At 45.1% G+C, this 15,999-nt stretch overlaps 1 protein-coding gene across 2 annotated transcripts; it reads right to left on the reverse strand.

The window, feature by feature from the left end:
* Positions 1–1,319: 1,319 nt before the first annotated feature.
* Positions 1,320–6,792, reverse strand: LOC142923312 (uncharacterized). Of its 2 annotated transcripts, none has more exons than XR_012940679.1 (3): positions 5,561–5,721; positions 4,921–5,016; positions 1,320–1,604 (listed from the first exon to the last, which is right to left on the reverse strand). XR_012940679.1 is itself a non-coding variant. In XM_076064374.1 (3 exons), exons 1-3 carry the CDS (start codon positions 6,697–6,699, stop codon positions 1,425–1,427), a joined length of 915 nt encoding a protein of 304 aa, XP_075920489.1. In that variant the 5' UTR covers positions 6,700–6,792; the 3' UTR covers positions 1,320–1,424. The 2 variants fall into 2 exon arrangements, 1 of the variants encoding a protein (XP_075920489.1); XM_076064374.1 differs by lacking the exon at positions 5,561–5,721 and adding an exon at positions 6,061–6,792.
* Positions 6,793–15,999: the final 9,207 nt, after the last annotated feature.

The raw sequence follows: 15,999 nt of genomic DNA on the forward strand, positions 1-15,999 counted from the left end.
GAGCGGAGAGGTGAGCGGTGAGGTCAGCGGTGAGCGGTGAGGTGAGCGTTGAGGTGAGCGGTGAGGTGAGGTGGGCGGTGAGGTGAGCGGTGAGGTGAGGTGGGCGGTGAGGTGAGCGGTGAGGTGAGGTGGGCGGTGAGGTGAGCGGTGAGGTGAGGTGGGCGGTGAGGTGAGCGGTGAGGTGAGGTGGGCGGTGAGGTGAGCGGTGAGGTGGGCGGTGAGGTGAGCGGTGAGGTGAGGTGGACGGTGAGGTGAGCGGTGAGGTGAGGTGGGCGGTGAGGTGAGCGGTGAGGTGAGGTGGGCGGTGAGGTGAGCGGTGAGGTGAGGTGAGCGGTGAGGTGAGCGGTGAGGTGAGGTGAGCGGTGAGGTGAGCGGTGAGGTGAGGTGAGGTGAGTGGTGAGGTGAGCGGTGAGCGGTGAGGTGAGCGGTGAGGTGAGCGGTGAGGTGAGGTGAGGTGAGCGGTGAGGTGAGCGGTGAGGTGAGGTCAGCGGTGAGGTGAGCGGTGAGGTGAGGTGGGCGGTGAGGTGAGCGGTGAGGTGAGGTGGGCGGTGAGGTGAGCGGTGAGGTGAGGTGAGCGGCATGTGGGGCTCATAGCGATAGCGTGGGGAGTGTGGTGAGTTGAGTGTGGTGAGCTTTGGAGTCTGGGGAGCTGTGGAGTGTGGTGAGCTGTGGAGTGTGGTGTGTTGAGTGTGGTGAGTTGTGTGGTGAGCGGTGGGGTGTGGTGAGCTGTGGAGTGTTGAGTTGTGAAGTGTGGTGAGTTGTGTGGTGAGCTGTGAAGTGTGGTGAGTTGTGTGGTGAGCTGTGGAGTGTGGTGAGCTAAGAGTGGTGAGCTGTGGAGTGTGGTGAGTTGTGGAGTGTTGTGAGCTGTGGAGTGTGGTGAGCTGAGTGTGGTAAGTTGTTGTGAACTTTGGAGTGTGGTGAGCTGTGGAGTGTGGTGAGCTGTGGAGTGTGGTGAGCTGTAAAGTGTGGCGAGCTATAGAGTGTGGTATCTGTGCTTCTGTATCGCTGTGTATCTCCGTGTCTGTAACGTGGTAGTATCTCTGTGTCTGCGTGTATCTGCACAGACCAATTGCTCGTGGTTGCCAGGGCTCCTCTTTACTGATAGTCCAACTTCGAGAGCGCTTGATTGAATATTTATGCAGTCGTGTCCAGGTTATAGCGGACCTGAAATTCACAACTCACGTGATGACCGCGGCTTCTGTGACAACCCCATAGCCTTAATTATGAGTTTTATTTTTAAAAACATTGTAAACCATAGGATTTTAACACAGGTGTGTAAATAAAGCAGTGAACCAACCAAGAAGAAATATCACAAGTGATTTTCTTCGGAAATAAATATTTATTGTAGTAGATAATAAATGAACATGTTTTTGTTATTATTATTTTTTTTCCCCCAGTTTTATAACAGTTCTATCCCGATTTCGCTATTGCCGCCGAATCCAGCTTGGCAGGCTGGGAAGACTCCAAGGGCTCGTTGTCTTCGCTGGGCCACCGCCGTCTTGGACACGTCTTCTTCCGGTCATCACGCTGCCAGCGAAGTCTTTCATCTTGCGGGGCCTCCCAGCGTCCTCCTTGCTGACGAGAAGCGTGCGGATAACCATCACCTGGGTTTGCACGCGGGACAAAGTCGCGTTCTATTTCAGCTGCTGCAATCGTACGGAGTTACGCACAGACCTGTGTATATTTATACTACAGAACTGTGATCAGAATCACCGTCAGCTTCACAATGACAACTGTAACAATAGGCTCACGTGAATGCAGAACCATTTATGGATAGGGGAGGAATCCAGGGATGGAATGGACAGATATGTACACAGCTCAATTTCCAATCCAACCCAAAATTTATACGCATGGCATATCTTCAAGAATGTGTGATGTATAATGTATGATGCAGGAATGTACAATGCAATACCCAGTCAAACAATATTTGTTTCAATCTTGATTTGAAGCTTTCGTGACTGCAGGAATCCATTTTCTTTGGTTCTTTCGGTAAAAGTCACGTAGGTAGAAAAACAATAGATCACGAAGTTTCGATCGCAACACAAGCAATCGTCATCAGGTGGTCTTGCTGTGGTTGTCCCACCTGATGACGATTGCTTGTGTTGCGATCGAAACGTCGTGATCTATTATTTTTCTACCTACGTGACTTTACCGAAAGAACCAAAGAGTATAATAAATATTCTTAGCTCTTTCGGTAAAGTCACGTTGAAGGGAAACAAGAAAATAATAAAATATATATAAATATATTGTTCTTCTTTGGTTCTTTCGATAAAGTCACGTAGAATGAGAATAAAATAATAAATTGATAAAATAAAATAACACAATAATATTTTCACGACGTTTCGGCCACAACACAAGCGGCCTTCATCAGGTGAAGGGACGAGACTGTCTGGTAGGACAGCGCTGGAGTGAAAGAGCCACGTTCAGATTACGGCTTTTAAGCTGTGTGAGAGGAACAAAGCGCCTTGACAAAGGAATTAGCATATAATTTAGCATTGAAATGGCTGAATGATTAGCTTGTGACTGGTCACAGAAATAGTTATGTTAAAAGTTAAAGCATACACATCTGCAGAGGCACCCCTTGACAATGGAATTAGCATAGAATTTAGCAATTGAAATAGCTAAGTTAAAGCATACACATCCGCAGAGGCACCCCTTGACAATGGAATTAGCATAGAATTTAGCATTGAAATAGCTGAGTGATTAGCTTGTAACTGCTTACAGAAATAGCTACGTTAAAGTCAGACCATACACATTCACCGAGGCACTTAGTACAAATCAAACAGGAGAATTTAGCATTGAAATAACTAGGCGAATTTAGCATTGAAATAACTGAGTGATTAGCTAGTGACTGGTCACAGAAATGACTATGTTGAAGTCAAGGCCTACACATCTGAGCTATTCACAGTACTATATAGTGAACCAATAAAAACTAAAATATAAATTACCTTAATGTTATCAATAAACTCTATATTCTCCAATCAGCTAAGCTACCAACAATAAGTCGTTATATATCACAATGCTATATGGCGAAAAAATGGGTGGATTCTTACCCTCAACTTTAGCAATTTATTATTGTATTCTCATTCTACGTGACTTTACCGAAAGAACCAAAGAAGATGAATCATTGCAGTCACGAAAGCGTTAAATCGAAAAATATATTGTTGTTTATATATTATATATTTTATTGTTTCCCTTCAACGTGACTTTATAAAATAATAAAATATATATTATTGTTTATATATTATATATTTTATTGTTTCCCTTCAACGTGACTTTATAAAATAATAAAATATATAGAAATATATATTATTGTTTATATATTAAACAATAATATATTATATATATTCACGGGGAAACATTTATTATACTTCTTTTGTTCTTTCGGTAAAGTCACATAGAATGAGAATAAAATAATAAATTGATAAAATAAAATAACACAATAATATTCTCACGACGTTTCGGCCATAGCGGGAAACAGAGCCACGGGGCCGAAACGTCGTGAGAATATTATTGTGTTATTTTATTTTATCAATTTATTATTTTATTCTCATTCTACGTGACTTTACCAAAAGAACCAAAGAAGATGAATCATTGCAGTCACGAAAGCTTTAAATCGAAATTTATTATACTTTTGATTTAAAGCTTTCGTGACTGCAGTAATTCATATGCTTAGCTCTTTCGGTAAAGTCACGTTGAAGGGAAACAATAAAATATATAATATATAAACAATAATATATATTTTATTATTTTATAAAGTCACGTTGAAGGGAAACAATAAAATATATAATATATAAATATATAAATATATATTATATATAAATATATATATTTATATATTATATATATTTTATTGTTTCCCTTCAACGTGACTTTATAAAATAATAAAATATATAGAAATATATATTATTGTTTATATATTAAACAATAATATATTACAATAATATATTATATATATTCACGGGGAAACATTTATTATACTTCTTTTGTTCTTTCGGTAAGTCACGTAGAATGAGAATAAAATAATAAATTGATAAAATAAAATAACACAATAATATTCTCACGACGTTTCGGCCATAGCGGGAAATAGAGCCGCGGGACCGAAACGTCGTGAGAATATTATTGTGTTATTTTATTTTATCAATTTATTATTTTATTCTCATTCTACGTGACTTTACCGAAAGAACCAAAGAAGATGAATCATTGCAGTCACGAAAGCTCTAAATCGAAATTTATTATACTTTTGATTTAAAGCTTTCGTGACTGCAGTAATTCATATTCTTAGCTCTTTCGGTAAAGTCACGTTGAAGGAAAACAATAAAATATATAATATATAAACAATAATATATATTTCTATATATTTTATTATTTTATAAAGTCACGTTGAAGGGAAACAATAAAATATATAATATATGAACAAAAATATATTTATATATATTATTTATATATTTATATTATTTATATATATTATATATTTTATTGTTTCCCTTCAACGTGACTTTACTGAAAGAGCTAAGTATATGAATTACTGCAGTCACGAAAGCTTTAAATCAAAAGAATAATAAATTACGATTTAAAGCTTTCGTGACTGCAATGATTCATCTTCTTTGGTTCTTTCGGTAAAATCACGTAGAATGAGAATAAAATAATAAATTGATAAAATAACACAATAATATTCTCACGACGTTTCGGCCCCGCGGCTCTGTTTCCCGCTATGGCCGAAACGTCGTGAGAATATTATTGTGTTATTTTATTTCATCAATTTATTATTTTATTCTCATTCTACGTGACTTTACCGAAAGAACAAAAGAAGTATAATAAATGTTTCCCCGTGATCGTTTCTCACTGGGACTCATCGGTGGATCGCGAGCAACGAGCGTTGTGTTGTCGGCTGTGTGCGCCCCCAGTGTTGCGACTCACCCCACACGGGTTCCTCCTTTGGAAATAGCGGGCCTTGGAATTGTAGACAAACGCCTTCCGCACCAATTGTGGACTCAGGCCGCCATCACGCGGCTTCTGTTCTCAGAGCAACAGCCAAGATGCACAATAAGAGGCACACACACGCACTCCCGTTAACGATGTGGAATCTCTGGCATGCAAAAAAAAACATCTTCACTCTCCGTATTTCCAAATGGAGTTCAGAAACATTACTCGACGTACAGGTACGAACATTATTTATGCTAGCTCGTTGATTCCTAATTTGCTCGTATTATAAAACGTAAGAGGTGTTTCTTGAATAATTACACAACACTGCTCTGAGCAACACTTTACAACGAACTTTCCCTGCACACTTCTGAATCACGCCGTGCTGCGCGTCTGGCCATGATTTTAAACAAACGGAGCTCCGGGCATGCGCTCTGTCCGTCCCTCTCCCTGAACCGGATCTAATGACTAGCCAGGTGAAGTATGGCCAAAACTCCCCACCATCCCAGTCCGCACCCACATCACCCTCCGCGGCCAGAGGGACACAACGACTAAGTCACGATGTGTCACGTCGCCTCATCTGCTCACTAGCTAATGCGCCTGTCCGATGCCGTGCCAGCAACATCCGAATAGAGACCTGTTATAGGCCTCGCACATTCTCCTGCAGGCCCCGCGGCTCTGTTTGCCGCTACAACTTGCTGACCCGCCCATACTGGACGTCTGTGAAAGACTAAAACAGCCTCATAGCTTATCGGACTGCTCCAGTCTCAAGAGAGATTCTGACGCTGTTCAGGTCCCCCGTACCTGCCTCCAAAACGGGGTTGGGTTGGTTCGGGTGGTGGTGGTTGTAGAGGGGGAGTGTGCAGGGGAGGTAGCAGAGGGGGGTAGCGGAGGGGGGTAGCGGTGGGGATAGTGGGGGGGTAGTGAGGGGTAGTGGGGGGGTAGCAGAGGGGGTAGTGGGGGGGGGTAGCGGGGGCGCAGGGGAGTAGCGGGGGATGCGGCCTCAAATCGACCAAAATGCCCTCCGGGATCGATCTACTGTATACAAATTTGATATTAACTTATTTTAAAGTTGACCGCTACCCCCACGCTAAAGTGTTATTTGACTGTTGTAGTGCGGCGGTGCGATGAACGTACCTTGCGTGCCCAAATCCACGCGATCACTTGCACTGCACTGAATCCCGTGCTGATTGCGGAGATGACGGTCGACAAGAGGCTATGTCGGTGCTGCTCTCGCGGCTCCGGCGGTGGTTGAATGTCGCACGGCCTCTGCTCGGCGGGGACGTCTTCTCTCTCGTTGCTGTCCGGTATCGATTGGCTCGGAAAATCGGTCGAAGCAAAGTCGGCATATGCCATGGGGGCATTGCCACCAAGATCATCGGGATTTCCAAGAGGAGCAACATTGCCACCAAGATCATCGGGATTTCCAAGAAGAGCAGCACTGCCACCAAGATCATCGGGATTTCCAAGAGGAGCAACATTGCCACCAAGATCATCGGGATTTCCAAGAAGAGCAGCACTGCCACCAAGATCATCGGGATTTCCAAGAGGAGCAACATTGCCACCAAGATCATCGGGATTTCCAAGACTAGCAGCATTGCCACCCAGGTTATCGAGATATCCAATCAGGGAATTAACCCCCAGGTGATCGCTCACCTTTAGTATGGAGGGTGGCAGCCAGATGGCCGGCTCCATCACCCCTTGCCAAGTGACAAATCCGACTAAAGACGCCATCGTGAGCATCACTTGGTACGGGTTGCATCTGGACACATCCATCTTTGCCGTTCGATCGCGATCACAACAGCAGAGAGCGGCTGCACTGCTCCTCCTCGTAAGACTCGACTGTGGCCCACGTGTTCAACCACGTGGGGTGGTCACGTGGCCCACTGGTTCGTAACGACAGTCCACGGTTGGAACCCAACGGGCCGCCCCGTAGCCATGGCAACGGGAGGTTGTCCACTCCACTGGCGAGTGTCTGTGATCTATTATTATAAAAATAATAATAGATCACAACGTTTCGATCACAACACAAGCGGTCATCCTTAGGAGGAAAAAAATAATCCAGCAGTTGAACTGCTGAACGAGCAGTTCCACTGTTTCAACCTTGTTGTAACAGCTCTTAAAACAAGGTTGTAACAGCTCTCTCGCTGTTACAACAAGGTTATAACCTTTATCACCTTGTTGTAACAGCTCTCTCGCTGTTACAACAAGGTTATAACCTTTATCACCTTGTTGTAACAGCTCTCTCGCTGTTTTTTTCCGCCTGAGAACGGCCGCTTGTGTTGCGATCGAAACGTCGTGATCTATTATTATTTTGTTTCTACCTACGCGACTTTACCGAAAGAACCAGAGAGTAATGCCCCATTGATTTACATATTTTTTTAAATCAAGATCATCCTAGTATTGTGTGTGCACCCATTCCGTTTTCGTTCTCTTTGTCACCAACGACCGTGAATGGAGACTGAACACGCAACAATGGTGCCAAGTGAACAACGTTAATACGCATTCACAAAGAGAATTGATACTTTCTCAATAAAGATGGAATTCCGCACACACATTGGAATGATGTTGCCGTGGTGTTGTTCGTTCCCGCATTCGACTGGCAAATGCGGTGGTTGCCAGTTCGATCTCGCAGCGCAGCAGTTGATCCTCACCCCGCCTCTGTCAGCCCCAAAAGTTTGAATGGTAAACGCCACTGAGTGAACGGGCAGGTCATGTCTGCTGGGGTACAGTGTGGAGGAGACTTCTTCAACACGTCCCGCCAGCGTGAACGGGTAGGGCCACGCAGCTTTACACATCAACAATCGGCTGCGCAAACCACTCACTGATCCAGGGTCGAGGCTCAAGCCTGCTTTGCTTCTGATATTTGATGATATAAAGTTGTGAAAATAATTAAAGGTGATATTCTTTGGGTCTTTCGGGAAAGTCACGTTGATAGGTTCAAAGGAAATAACCAAAAATTTACATTATTAAAACTACGACGTTTCGATCGCAACACAAGCGTGATGACGAACGCTTGTGTTGCGATCGAAACGTGGTAGTTGTTATTTGTTGTTATTTTCTTTTAACCTATCTCCGTGACTTTACCGAAAGACCCAAAGAATATGAATTCCTGCAGTCACGAAAGCATTAAGTGAACAATAAAAGGTAATTGAAACAAACTGAGCTATAAAGGTATTTTTCAGAAGCGACCTGACTATCACGAATGAAAGTTCAAGAAAGTGGCCGATCACGTGGACATGTGTAGCAGCTAAATTCTCTAAACGCACGTTTATAAATTGTGTTAAGAACACTGAAAGACATTAGTCTACCCAATGGTGATGATGGCCATGATCAGGATGGCATTAGGTGCGAAAGTAGTGGTCCCCGCTCGCCTATTTAACCGTGCAGTCATGCATTGTGTTGAGTCTATGATGCCAGTAGTATCCAGGCTTAAACCTGCTGAGCGTGGTGAGCTGTGGAGTGTGGTGAGCAGTGGAGTGTGGTGAGCTAAGAGTGGTGAGCTGTGGAATGTGGTGAGCTGAGTGTGGTGAGCTGTGGAATGTGGTGAGCTGAGTGTGGTGAGTTGTGTTGTGAGCTTTGGAATGTGGTGAGCTGAGTGTGGTGAGTTGTGTTGGGAGCTGTGTAGAGTGTGGTGAGCTGTGGAGTGTGGTGAGCAGTGGAGTGTGGTGAGCAGTGGAGTGTGGTGAGTTGTGGAAAGTGGTGAGCTCTGGAGTGTGGTGAGCTTAGTGTGGTGAGCTGTGGAGTGTGGTGAGCTGAGTGTGGTGAGCTGTGGAATGTGGTGAGCTGAGTGTGGTGAGCTGTGGAATGTGGTGAGCTGAGTGTGGTGAGTTGTGTTGTGAGCTTTGGAATGTGGTGAGCTGAGTGTGGTGAGTTGTGTTGGGAGCTGTGTAGAGTGTGGTGAGCTGTGGAGTGTGGTGAGCAGTGGAGTGTGGTGAGCTGAGTGGTGAGTTGTGGAAAGTGGTGAGCTGTGGAGTGTGGTGAGCTTAGTGTGGTGAGCTGTGGTGAGCTGTGGAGTGTGGTGAGCTGAGTGGTGAGCTGTGGAGTGTGGTGAGCTGAGTGGTGAGCTGTGGAGTGTGGTGAGCTGAGTGATGAGCTGAGTGGTGAGCTGAGTGGTGACCTGTGTGGTGAGCTGTGGTGAGCTGAGCGGTGAGCTGAGTGGTGGGCTGAGTGGTGGGCTGAGTGGTGAGCTGAGTGGTGAGCTGAGGAGTGTGGTAAGCTGAGTGGTGAGCTGAGTGGTGAGCTGAGTGGTGGGCTGAGTGGTGAGCTGAGTGGTGAGCTGAGGAGTGTGGTAAGCTGAGTGGTGAGCTGAGTGGTGAGCTGAGTGGTGAGCTGAGTGGTGAGCTGTGTGGTGAGCTGAGTGGTGAGCTGAGTGGTGAGCTGTGGAGTGTGGTAAGCTGAGTGGTGAGCTGAGTGGTGAGCTGAGTGGTGAGCTGAGTGGTGAGCTGAGTGGTGAGCTGTGTGGTGAGCTGAGTGGTGGTGGGGCTGCTCGAGGCCCCCTGTAAGGGCGGAGAGGGGAGGAGGGTGCCCTGCGTCTCGTCGCCACGGCAACCCGCGCTGTCGCGCTCAGCCAAACAACGCGCCCGCTGCCTCCACTCACTCTCAGCCGGAGACTCAAAAAGTTCACTTCTTGCTGTTTTTAATTAACCATTATTGTTATTATCGTCGTCGTCGTCATCGATCAATCGAAGGAAATCCTCTCACTGAGTGTCAGATGGTGAGAGTCTAGTGAGAGAGATTAAGCACGTTAAAGACGCACTACGACAGAATGGCTACAATAATGCTCAAATTAACAGAGCACTGAACGCCAAATCACGATCGCAAAGCAATACTGCTGAAAGCGACCAGATTGTTAAAACAATAAAAATTCCATATATCTCAGGAATAACTGACAAATTAGCCCGCGTTTTGCAAAAGCAAAACATTACAGTAAGATTTGGTACAGTACACAAAATTCAAAAACTAGTATCTTGCACTAAAGACGCATTACCTAAACTATCAACAGAAGGTGTATATCGGATTAATTGTTCATGTGGCAGCTGCTACATTGGGCAGACGGGACGTAACATCAGTGTAAGACTAAAAGAACATCAGAGAAATATTAAATTATGAATAATATTGGTCGCGAAAGCCTACGTGTTAAACAGGAGGAGGATGGTGATCGAGCGGTCTGAATCCCTTGGTGAGTAAAACGTTTCCCAGATGTGTAACTCTGATGATGATGGTGGTGGTGGGTGACGAGGCGAGGCGACGAAGACGCCGCCACTGTCGTCATCGTCACCCTCTCGACGACTCTTGGTGACTTGCGGGGCGCGTGCTGTGCGAGGAGCGGTGGTGCAGCGGTTAGCGCTACGCTGCGCCACGAACCCAGAGTTCGATTACCGCTCACGGCCTCAAATGAGTACCTGGTGCGGTGCGTAAACATTATCACTGGGGAGACAAAGGCGGCCGGGCGTGGTGCTGGCCACCCACACCCCCCCCCCCCTCGTGTACCATTCCGGCCTTCAATAGGTGCTGCTCGCTAACAGCACTTGCCCCTTCAGTCTGTTACAGGCTACACGGGGGATCTTTGTCGTGTGTGTGTGTGTATCAGCAGCGTTGACAATTCGCACGGATTTACGTTCATCAACGTGCACACCGACTTGACACACCGACTTGCCGTTGACGATTTAAAAGGACCGCGGTGTCGGCAAGCGCGGTGTGGCACACGCAAGGAGGCCCGAAAACGACACCAGAGCGGCCGGCAACAAACATCGCCACTCTCTTCGTATTTTGTAGAATGGATGCGAGCTTGCGTGACACACCTGTACGTGCAGTACGCGTCCCGAGTTGAGAAAGGTTACACCGTGTTTAGGAACTTGGAGGGGAAGGGAGGATGATGGTGATAATGGTTTTCCGGTTTTGGAGAAAATAAACTCGGAATGCGTCTGATCTCGGAAGCTCAGCAGGTTTGAGACTGGATGCAACTGGCATCATAGATGCATCGCCATGCATGACTGCACGGTTAAATGGGCGAGCGGGGACTACTGTATGGTTTGACAGCACGGGACAGCCCTACGTATGAATGTTGAACTTCATTCGCATCTAATGCCAACCGAGGCATGGCCATCATCACTGTTACTATTGTTATTTCTGTGTTCTTGCCACGTGCCTGGGGGGGAGTGGTGATGCAGCCGTGAGTGGACCACTGCCTTGTGGACTACCTGAGTTCCAGTCCCGTCCGGACGTAGCTGATAACAAACAACATCAAGTCTGCACTTACTAACGTGGACAGTACGGTCCCTTCGCCTGATGAAGGCCACTTGTGTTGTGGCCGAAACGTCGTGATTTTTGTTGTTTTATTTTTTACCTACGTGACTTTACGGAATAGAACCAAAGAGTGTGGTGAAGTATGGTCAAATACACCCCCCCCCCTACCACGACCCGCACGGCGTGGAGAGGAGACCATCCAGCAGTGGATTAGCAAAACGTAACCGTACATGTACATTGGGTTTTATATGGACATTTCCAGGGCTTAATCTTTCATGACATTTTCCTGGGACCCCCCCCAAATCCCCAGACAACTGCCCCCTACCTCTGACAGGGGGTGGATATTTTTTTCCGGAGCTTAGCCTGGACAGCTCCATCTGAGGGAGTGTTCTGTGTGTGTGTGGCAGATTTTACTTGGCAACTGGGCGTGTGTCCCAAGACGCCTCACGTGCCCTGTCTTGCCACGACCACACGCGCGTCAACGTTTGGCATGTTCGACATGACGCTTATCGTTCAGACCCCCTGTACTTACACTCCTGGATGGAGGCTTCGTCTCCACGCCATGTAGACCGTGGAGGTTTTTTTGACGATACTTTATCTTGTTGGTCGGTACAGGTCGGTGAAGGTTAGTGAGGATCGGGGTTGCACAGTTATCGAACACCACTGGTTTGCCAAGGCTGGGAATCGAACCGTCATTAAAAAAAACAGTCGAGCTCAGTCCAGGCTTCACAGGATGAATACAATACGTAGTATTGCTCAATTACAATTTCGACTGTCCGTTTAATATCCCACATATGTAATATGTTTGTACGGTTTTAGGGTACAAATTGTTTGGCAATTGTTAGAATACACGTACATTGTTATCGATGGAAGTTTTATTCATGAAAGGTCAGTCTTAAAATACAAAAATGCCCTTTATATTTACTTTTAGAAAACGCATTTAAAGAAAAAAAACCACTATGAGTCACGGCACTGCATAAAGACATTTGCGAGTTATGTCAAACTGCACAGTGTCGTCTCGCCAGACACACTGAAATGGGATTATTTTGGTTCAGGTTAAAGCCTGAAATGCTCGTCTGTGAAAAGCCCTGCTTTTCTTATAATACATTGAATACATGCACGGTCATATGCCCTATGCTCTTAGTTTACAGATGTGAATGGGTCCTGGTGGTTTCAGATTTTCCCTGACACCGGCGGTAACCGGAGATGTGTCCCGTTCACCTGAAATGCACGCTGTTTAGATTTTTTGTTATATTATTTCTTCAGTGCTGCCAGACCTATACAAACAAGACAATATAGTTTTCCACATTTTCAAACTGATATATTTTTTTGGCATAATCGTGTGTTGTACAATTGTGCCTAAAATGTGCAGGTAAATATATTGCAATACAGTAGCATCTATAATATACAGGTAAATATGCCGTATGACATTATATGAGGGATTGGCCAAAACATTTCATTTAGCTCTTCTAATGCATTACTGTATAGCCTTTGATAAAATGGCCCAAAATGCACAGATCTCATCAATGCTGAGTGGGGTTGAACCTGGATAGTGCCTGGATGGGTGGCCATGTGCATGTCAGTTTCTTGTAAGTGGCTTACGTGTAGGGGAAGCAGAGGGCAGTGTAGTGAAATTCATGACATCGCTCTTTACTTCTCGGCTCGACTAACCCACGTTGACTACTAGTGCGTTGAAGTATGGGCAGCTAATCCCAGCAGCTCACGTGGCACGGTGAGGCCCTCATCCTGCACTGGATAACAAAAATGACCAAACATATACAAGGTTTTATATTACTTGATACACTAGTAAAGAATACCGGTTTACCAAAAGATATTCCGAAACTTGCTGGCCATTGTTTAAATAACACTTACTTCTTATGGAGAGGGGATTTCTTTAAACAAAAGGAAGGAGCAGCAATGGGTTCTCCTTTATCCCCTGCTATAGCAAATTTGTACATGGAAAACTTTGAAATAAGAGCACTTGCCTCGAGCACATTAAAACCATCCTTTTGGTTTAGATATGTGGATGACACTTTGGTTGTCTGGCCACATGGTAAAGATACACTTAATGATTTTCTAAATCATCTCAATGCACAAAATCCGGCCATCCAGTTCACCATGGAAATGGAGGTGAATAACACACTCCCATTCCTAGATATTTTGCTTGGACATGGCTTAAACGGTAAAATAACACACAGCGTTTACAGAAAGCAAACGCACACTGATGCCTATCTGAATGCAGAATCACATCATCATCCAGCTCAGAAATCCTCTCTTATCAAGACGCTCATACATCGGGCTAAAACAGTGTCAGATGGTGAGAGTCTAGTGAGAGAGATTAAGCACGTTAAAGACGCACTACGACAGAATGGCTACAATAATGCTCAAATTAACAGAGCACTGAATGCCAAATCACGATCGCAAAGCAATACTGCTGAAAGCGACCAGATTGTTAAAACAATAAAAATTCCATACATCTCAGGAGTAACTGACAAATTAGCCCGTGTTTTGCAAAAGCAAAACATTACAGTAAGATTTGGTACAGTACACAAAATTCAAAAACTAGTATCTTGCACTAAAGAAGCATTACCTAAATTATCAACAGAAGGTGTATATCGGATTAATTGTTTATGTGGCAGCTGCTACATTGGGCAGACGGGACGTAACATCAGTGTAAGACTAAAAGAACATCAGAGAAATATTAAATTATCTCAAACACAACTGTCGGCAGTGGCAGAACATGCTTGTCAACAAGGACACTCAATTGATTTTGACAATGTTGCAGTGGTGTGTAAAACTAATTATTACTGGCAAAGACTAATTAGAGAACTCATTACTAATCATAACCAATGACTGATTACTAATCGATTATATAATTACAATACCCCCCCTCCGCCTCTAATCACTGCACCTGATAGGAGTTAAGTGATGACGTCACCCTGCTGCTCTATATAAAACCGGGAGCAAGCGAGGGCTTTACCATTCTGGAAAATTGCCCGATGATGCTGGATGTATTTACCAGCGAAACGTCGTACTCAAACTGTAAATGTGGATTCACTCTTCAACACACCGGTGGGCTAAAGTAGTGAATTATTTGTCTTTTGTCAACGTGACACTTTTTTTGCTGATTGGCCGTGTCGGGTGGTGGAGGGTTACGACACATTTATAAATAAACGCGATCTAACCCAAAAACCTTTATTATGAATAATATTGGTCGCGAAAGCCTACGTGTTAAAAAGAAATTACATATCCAAGGTAAATAACAACAGTGTTGGTAATGACCATTGGTGGTAGTAAAACAATAAAGACAAGATATTGAAATTGCCAGAGAGGGCCTCCCAAAGCTATGAACTACTATTTATTTTACCAGGTAAGGCCAACTGAGCAATATAGCCATTTGTTTTCAGATGTGACCTGCTATCACAAAATAGCTCAAACGAAGTGTTTCTAATTGTGGAGGGGGAAAAGCCGGAGGGACCAGGAGAAAAATCCACACGACCACAGGGAGAGAGGCATGCAAACTCCAAATATCCAGCAGGCGTCAGGGTCGGGATCCTGTATGCCAGGTGCGAGAGTTAAATCTCGCCTCCGTGGCGCATATTACCAACCCCGGGATCCCATCTAATCTAATCCAGTGCCAGTTGAGCTAATCGGAAGATTACTAGTTAACGTCCATGGATGGTGGTTAACTTAGCCCATTATCCCCTCAGGAAAGCTGAAATAAGTACTGCCTTTGGCTCCGCCACAGGAATGTGGAACTTCCACCACTGGCTTAGGGCTGCAAGCAGACGATGAGCTAAAGGAAATAACTTCACTTAATTTACTCATACCATGAGTGTGGTGAGCGGCATGTGGGGCTCATAGCGATAGCGTGGGGAGTGTGGTGAGTTGAGTGTGGTGAGCTTTGGAGTCTGGGGAGCTGTGGAGTGTGGTGAGCTGTGGAGTGTGGTGTGTTGAGTGTGGTGAGTTGTGTGGTGAGCGGTGGAGTGTGGTGAGCTGTGGAGTGTTGAGTTGTGAAGTGTGGTGAGTTGTGTGGTGAGCTGTGAAGTGTGGTGAGTTGTGTGGTGAGCTGTGGAGTGTGGTGAGCTAAGAGTGGTGAGCTGTGGAGTGTGGTGAGTTGTGGAGTGTTGTGAGCTGTGGAGTGTGGTGAGCTGAGTGGGGTAAGTTGTTGTGAACTTTGGAGTGTGGTGAGCTGTGGAGTGTGGTGAGCTGTAAAGTGTGGCGAGCTATAGAGTGTGGTATCTGTGCTTCTGTATCGCTGTGTATCTCCGTGTCTGTAACGTGGTAGTATCTCTGTGTCTGCGTGTATCTGCACAGACCAATTGCTCGTGGTTGCCAGGGCTCCTCTTTACTGATAGTCCAACTTCGAGAGCGCTTGATTGAATATTTCTGCAGTCGTGTCCAGGTTATAGCGGACCTGAAATTCACAACTCACGTGATGACCGCGGCTTCTGTGACAACCCCATAGCCTTAATTATGAGTTTTATTTTTAAAAACATTGTAAACCATAGGATTTTAACACAGGTGTGTAAATAAAGCAGTGAACCAACCAAGAAGAAATATCACAAGTGATTTTCTTCGGAAATAAATATTTATTGTAGTAGATAATAAATGAACATGTTTTTGTTATTATTATTTTTTTTCCCCCAGTTTTATAACAGTTCTATCCCGATTTCGCTATTGCCGCCGAATCCAGCTTGGCAGGCTGGGAAGACTCCAAGGGCTCGTTGTCTTCGCTGGGCCACCGCCGTCTTGGACACGTCTTCTTCCGGTCATCACGCTGCCAGCGAAGTCTTTCATCTTGCGGGGCCTCCCAGCGTCCTCCTT

Source organism: Petromyzon marinus, unplaced genomic scaffold (assembly GCF_048934315.1).
Source record: "Petromyzon marinus isolate PM22_M1 ecotype Great Lakes invasive population unplaced genomic scaffold, UKy_Petmar_22M1.pri1.0 PM_Scaffold_41, whole genome shotgun sequence".
In the NCBI taxonomy this organism is placed as follows: Eukaryota; Metazoa; Chordata; class Hyperoartia; order Petromyzontiformes; family Petromyzontidae; genus Petromyzon; species Petromyzon marinus.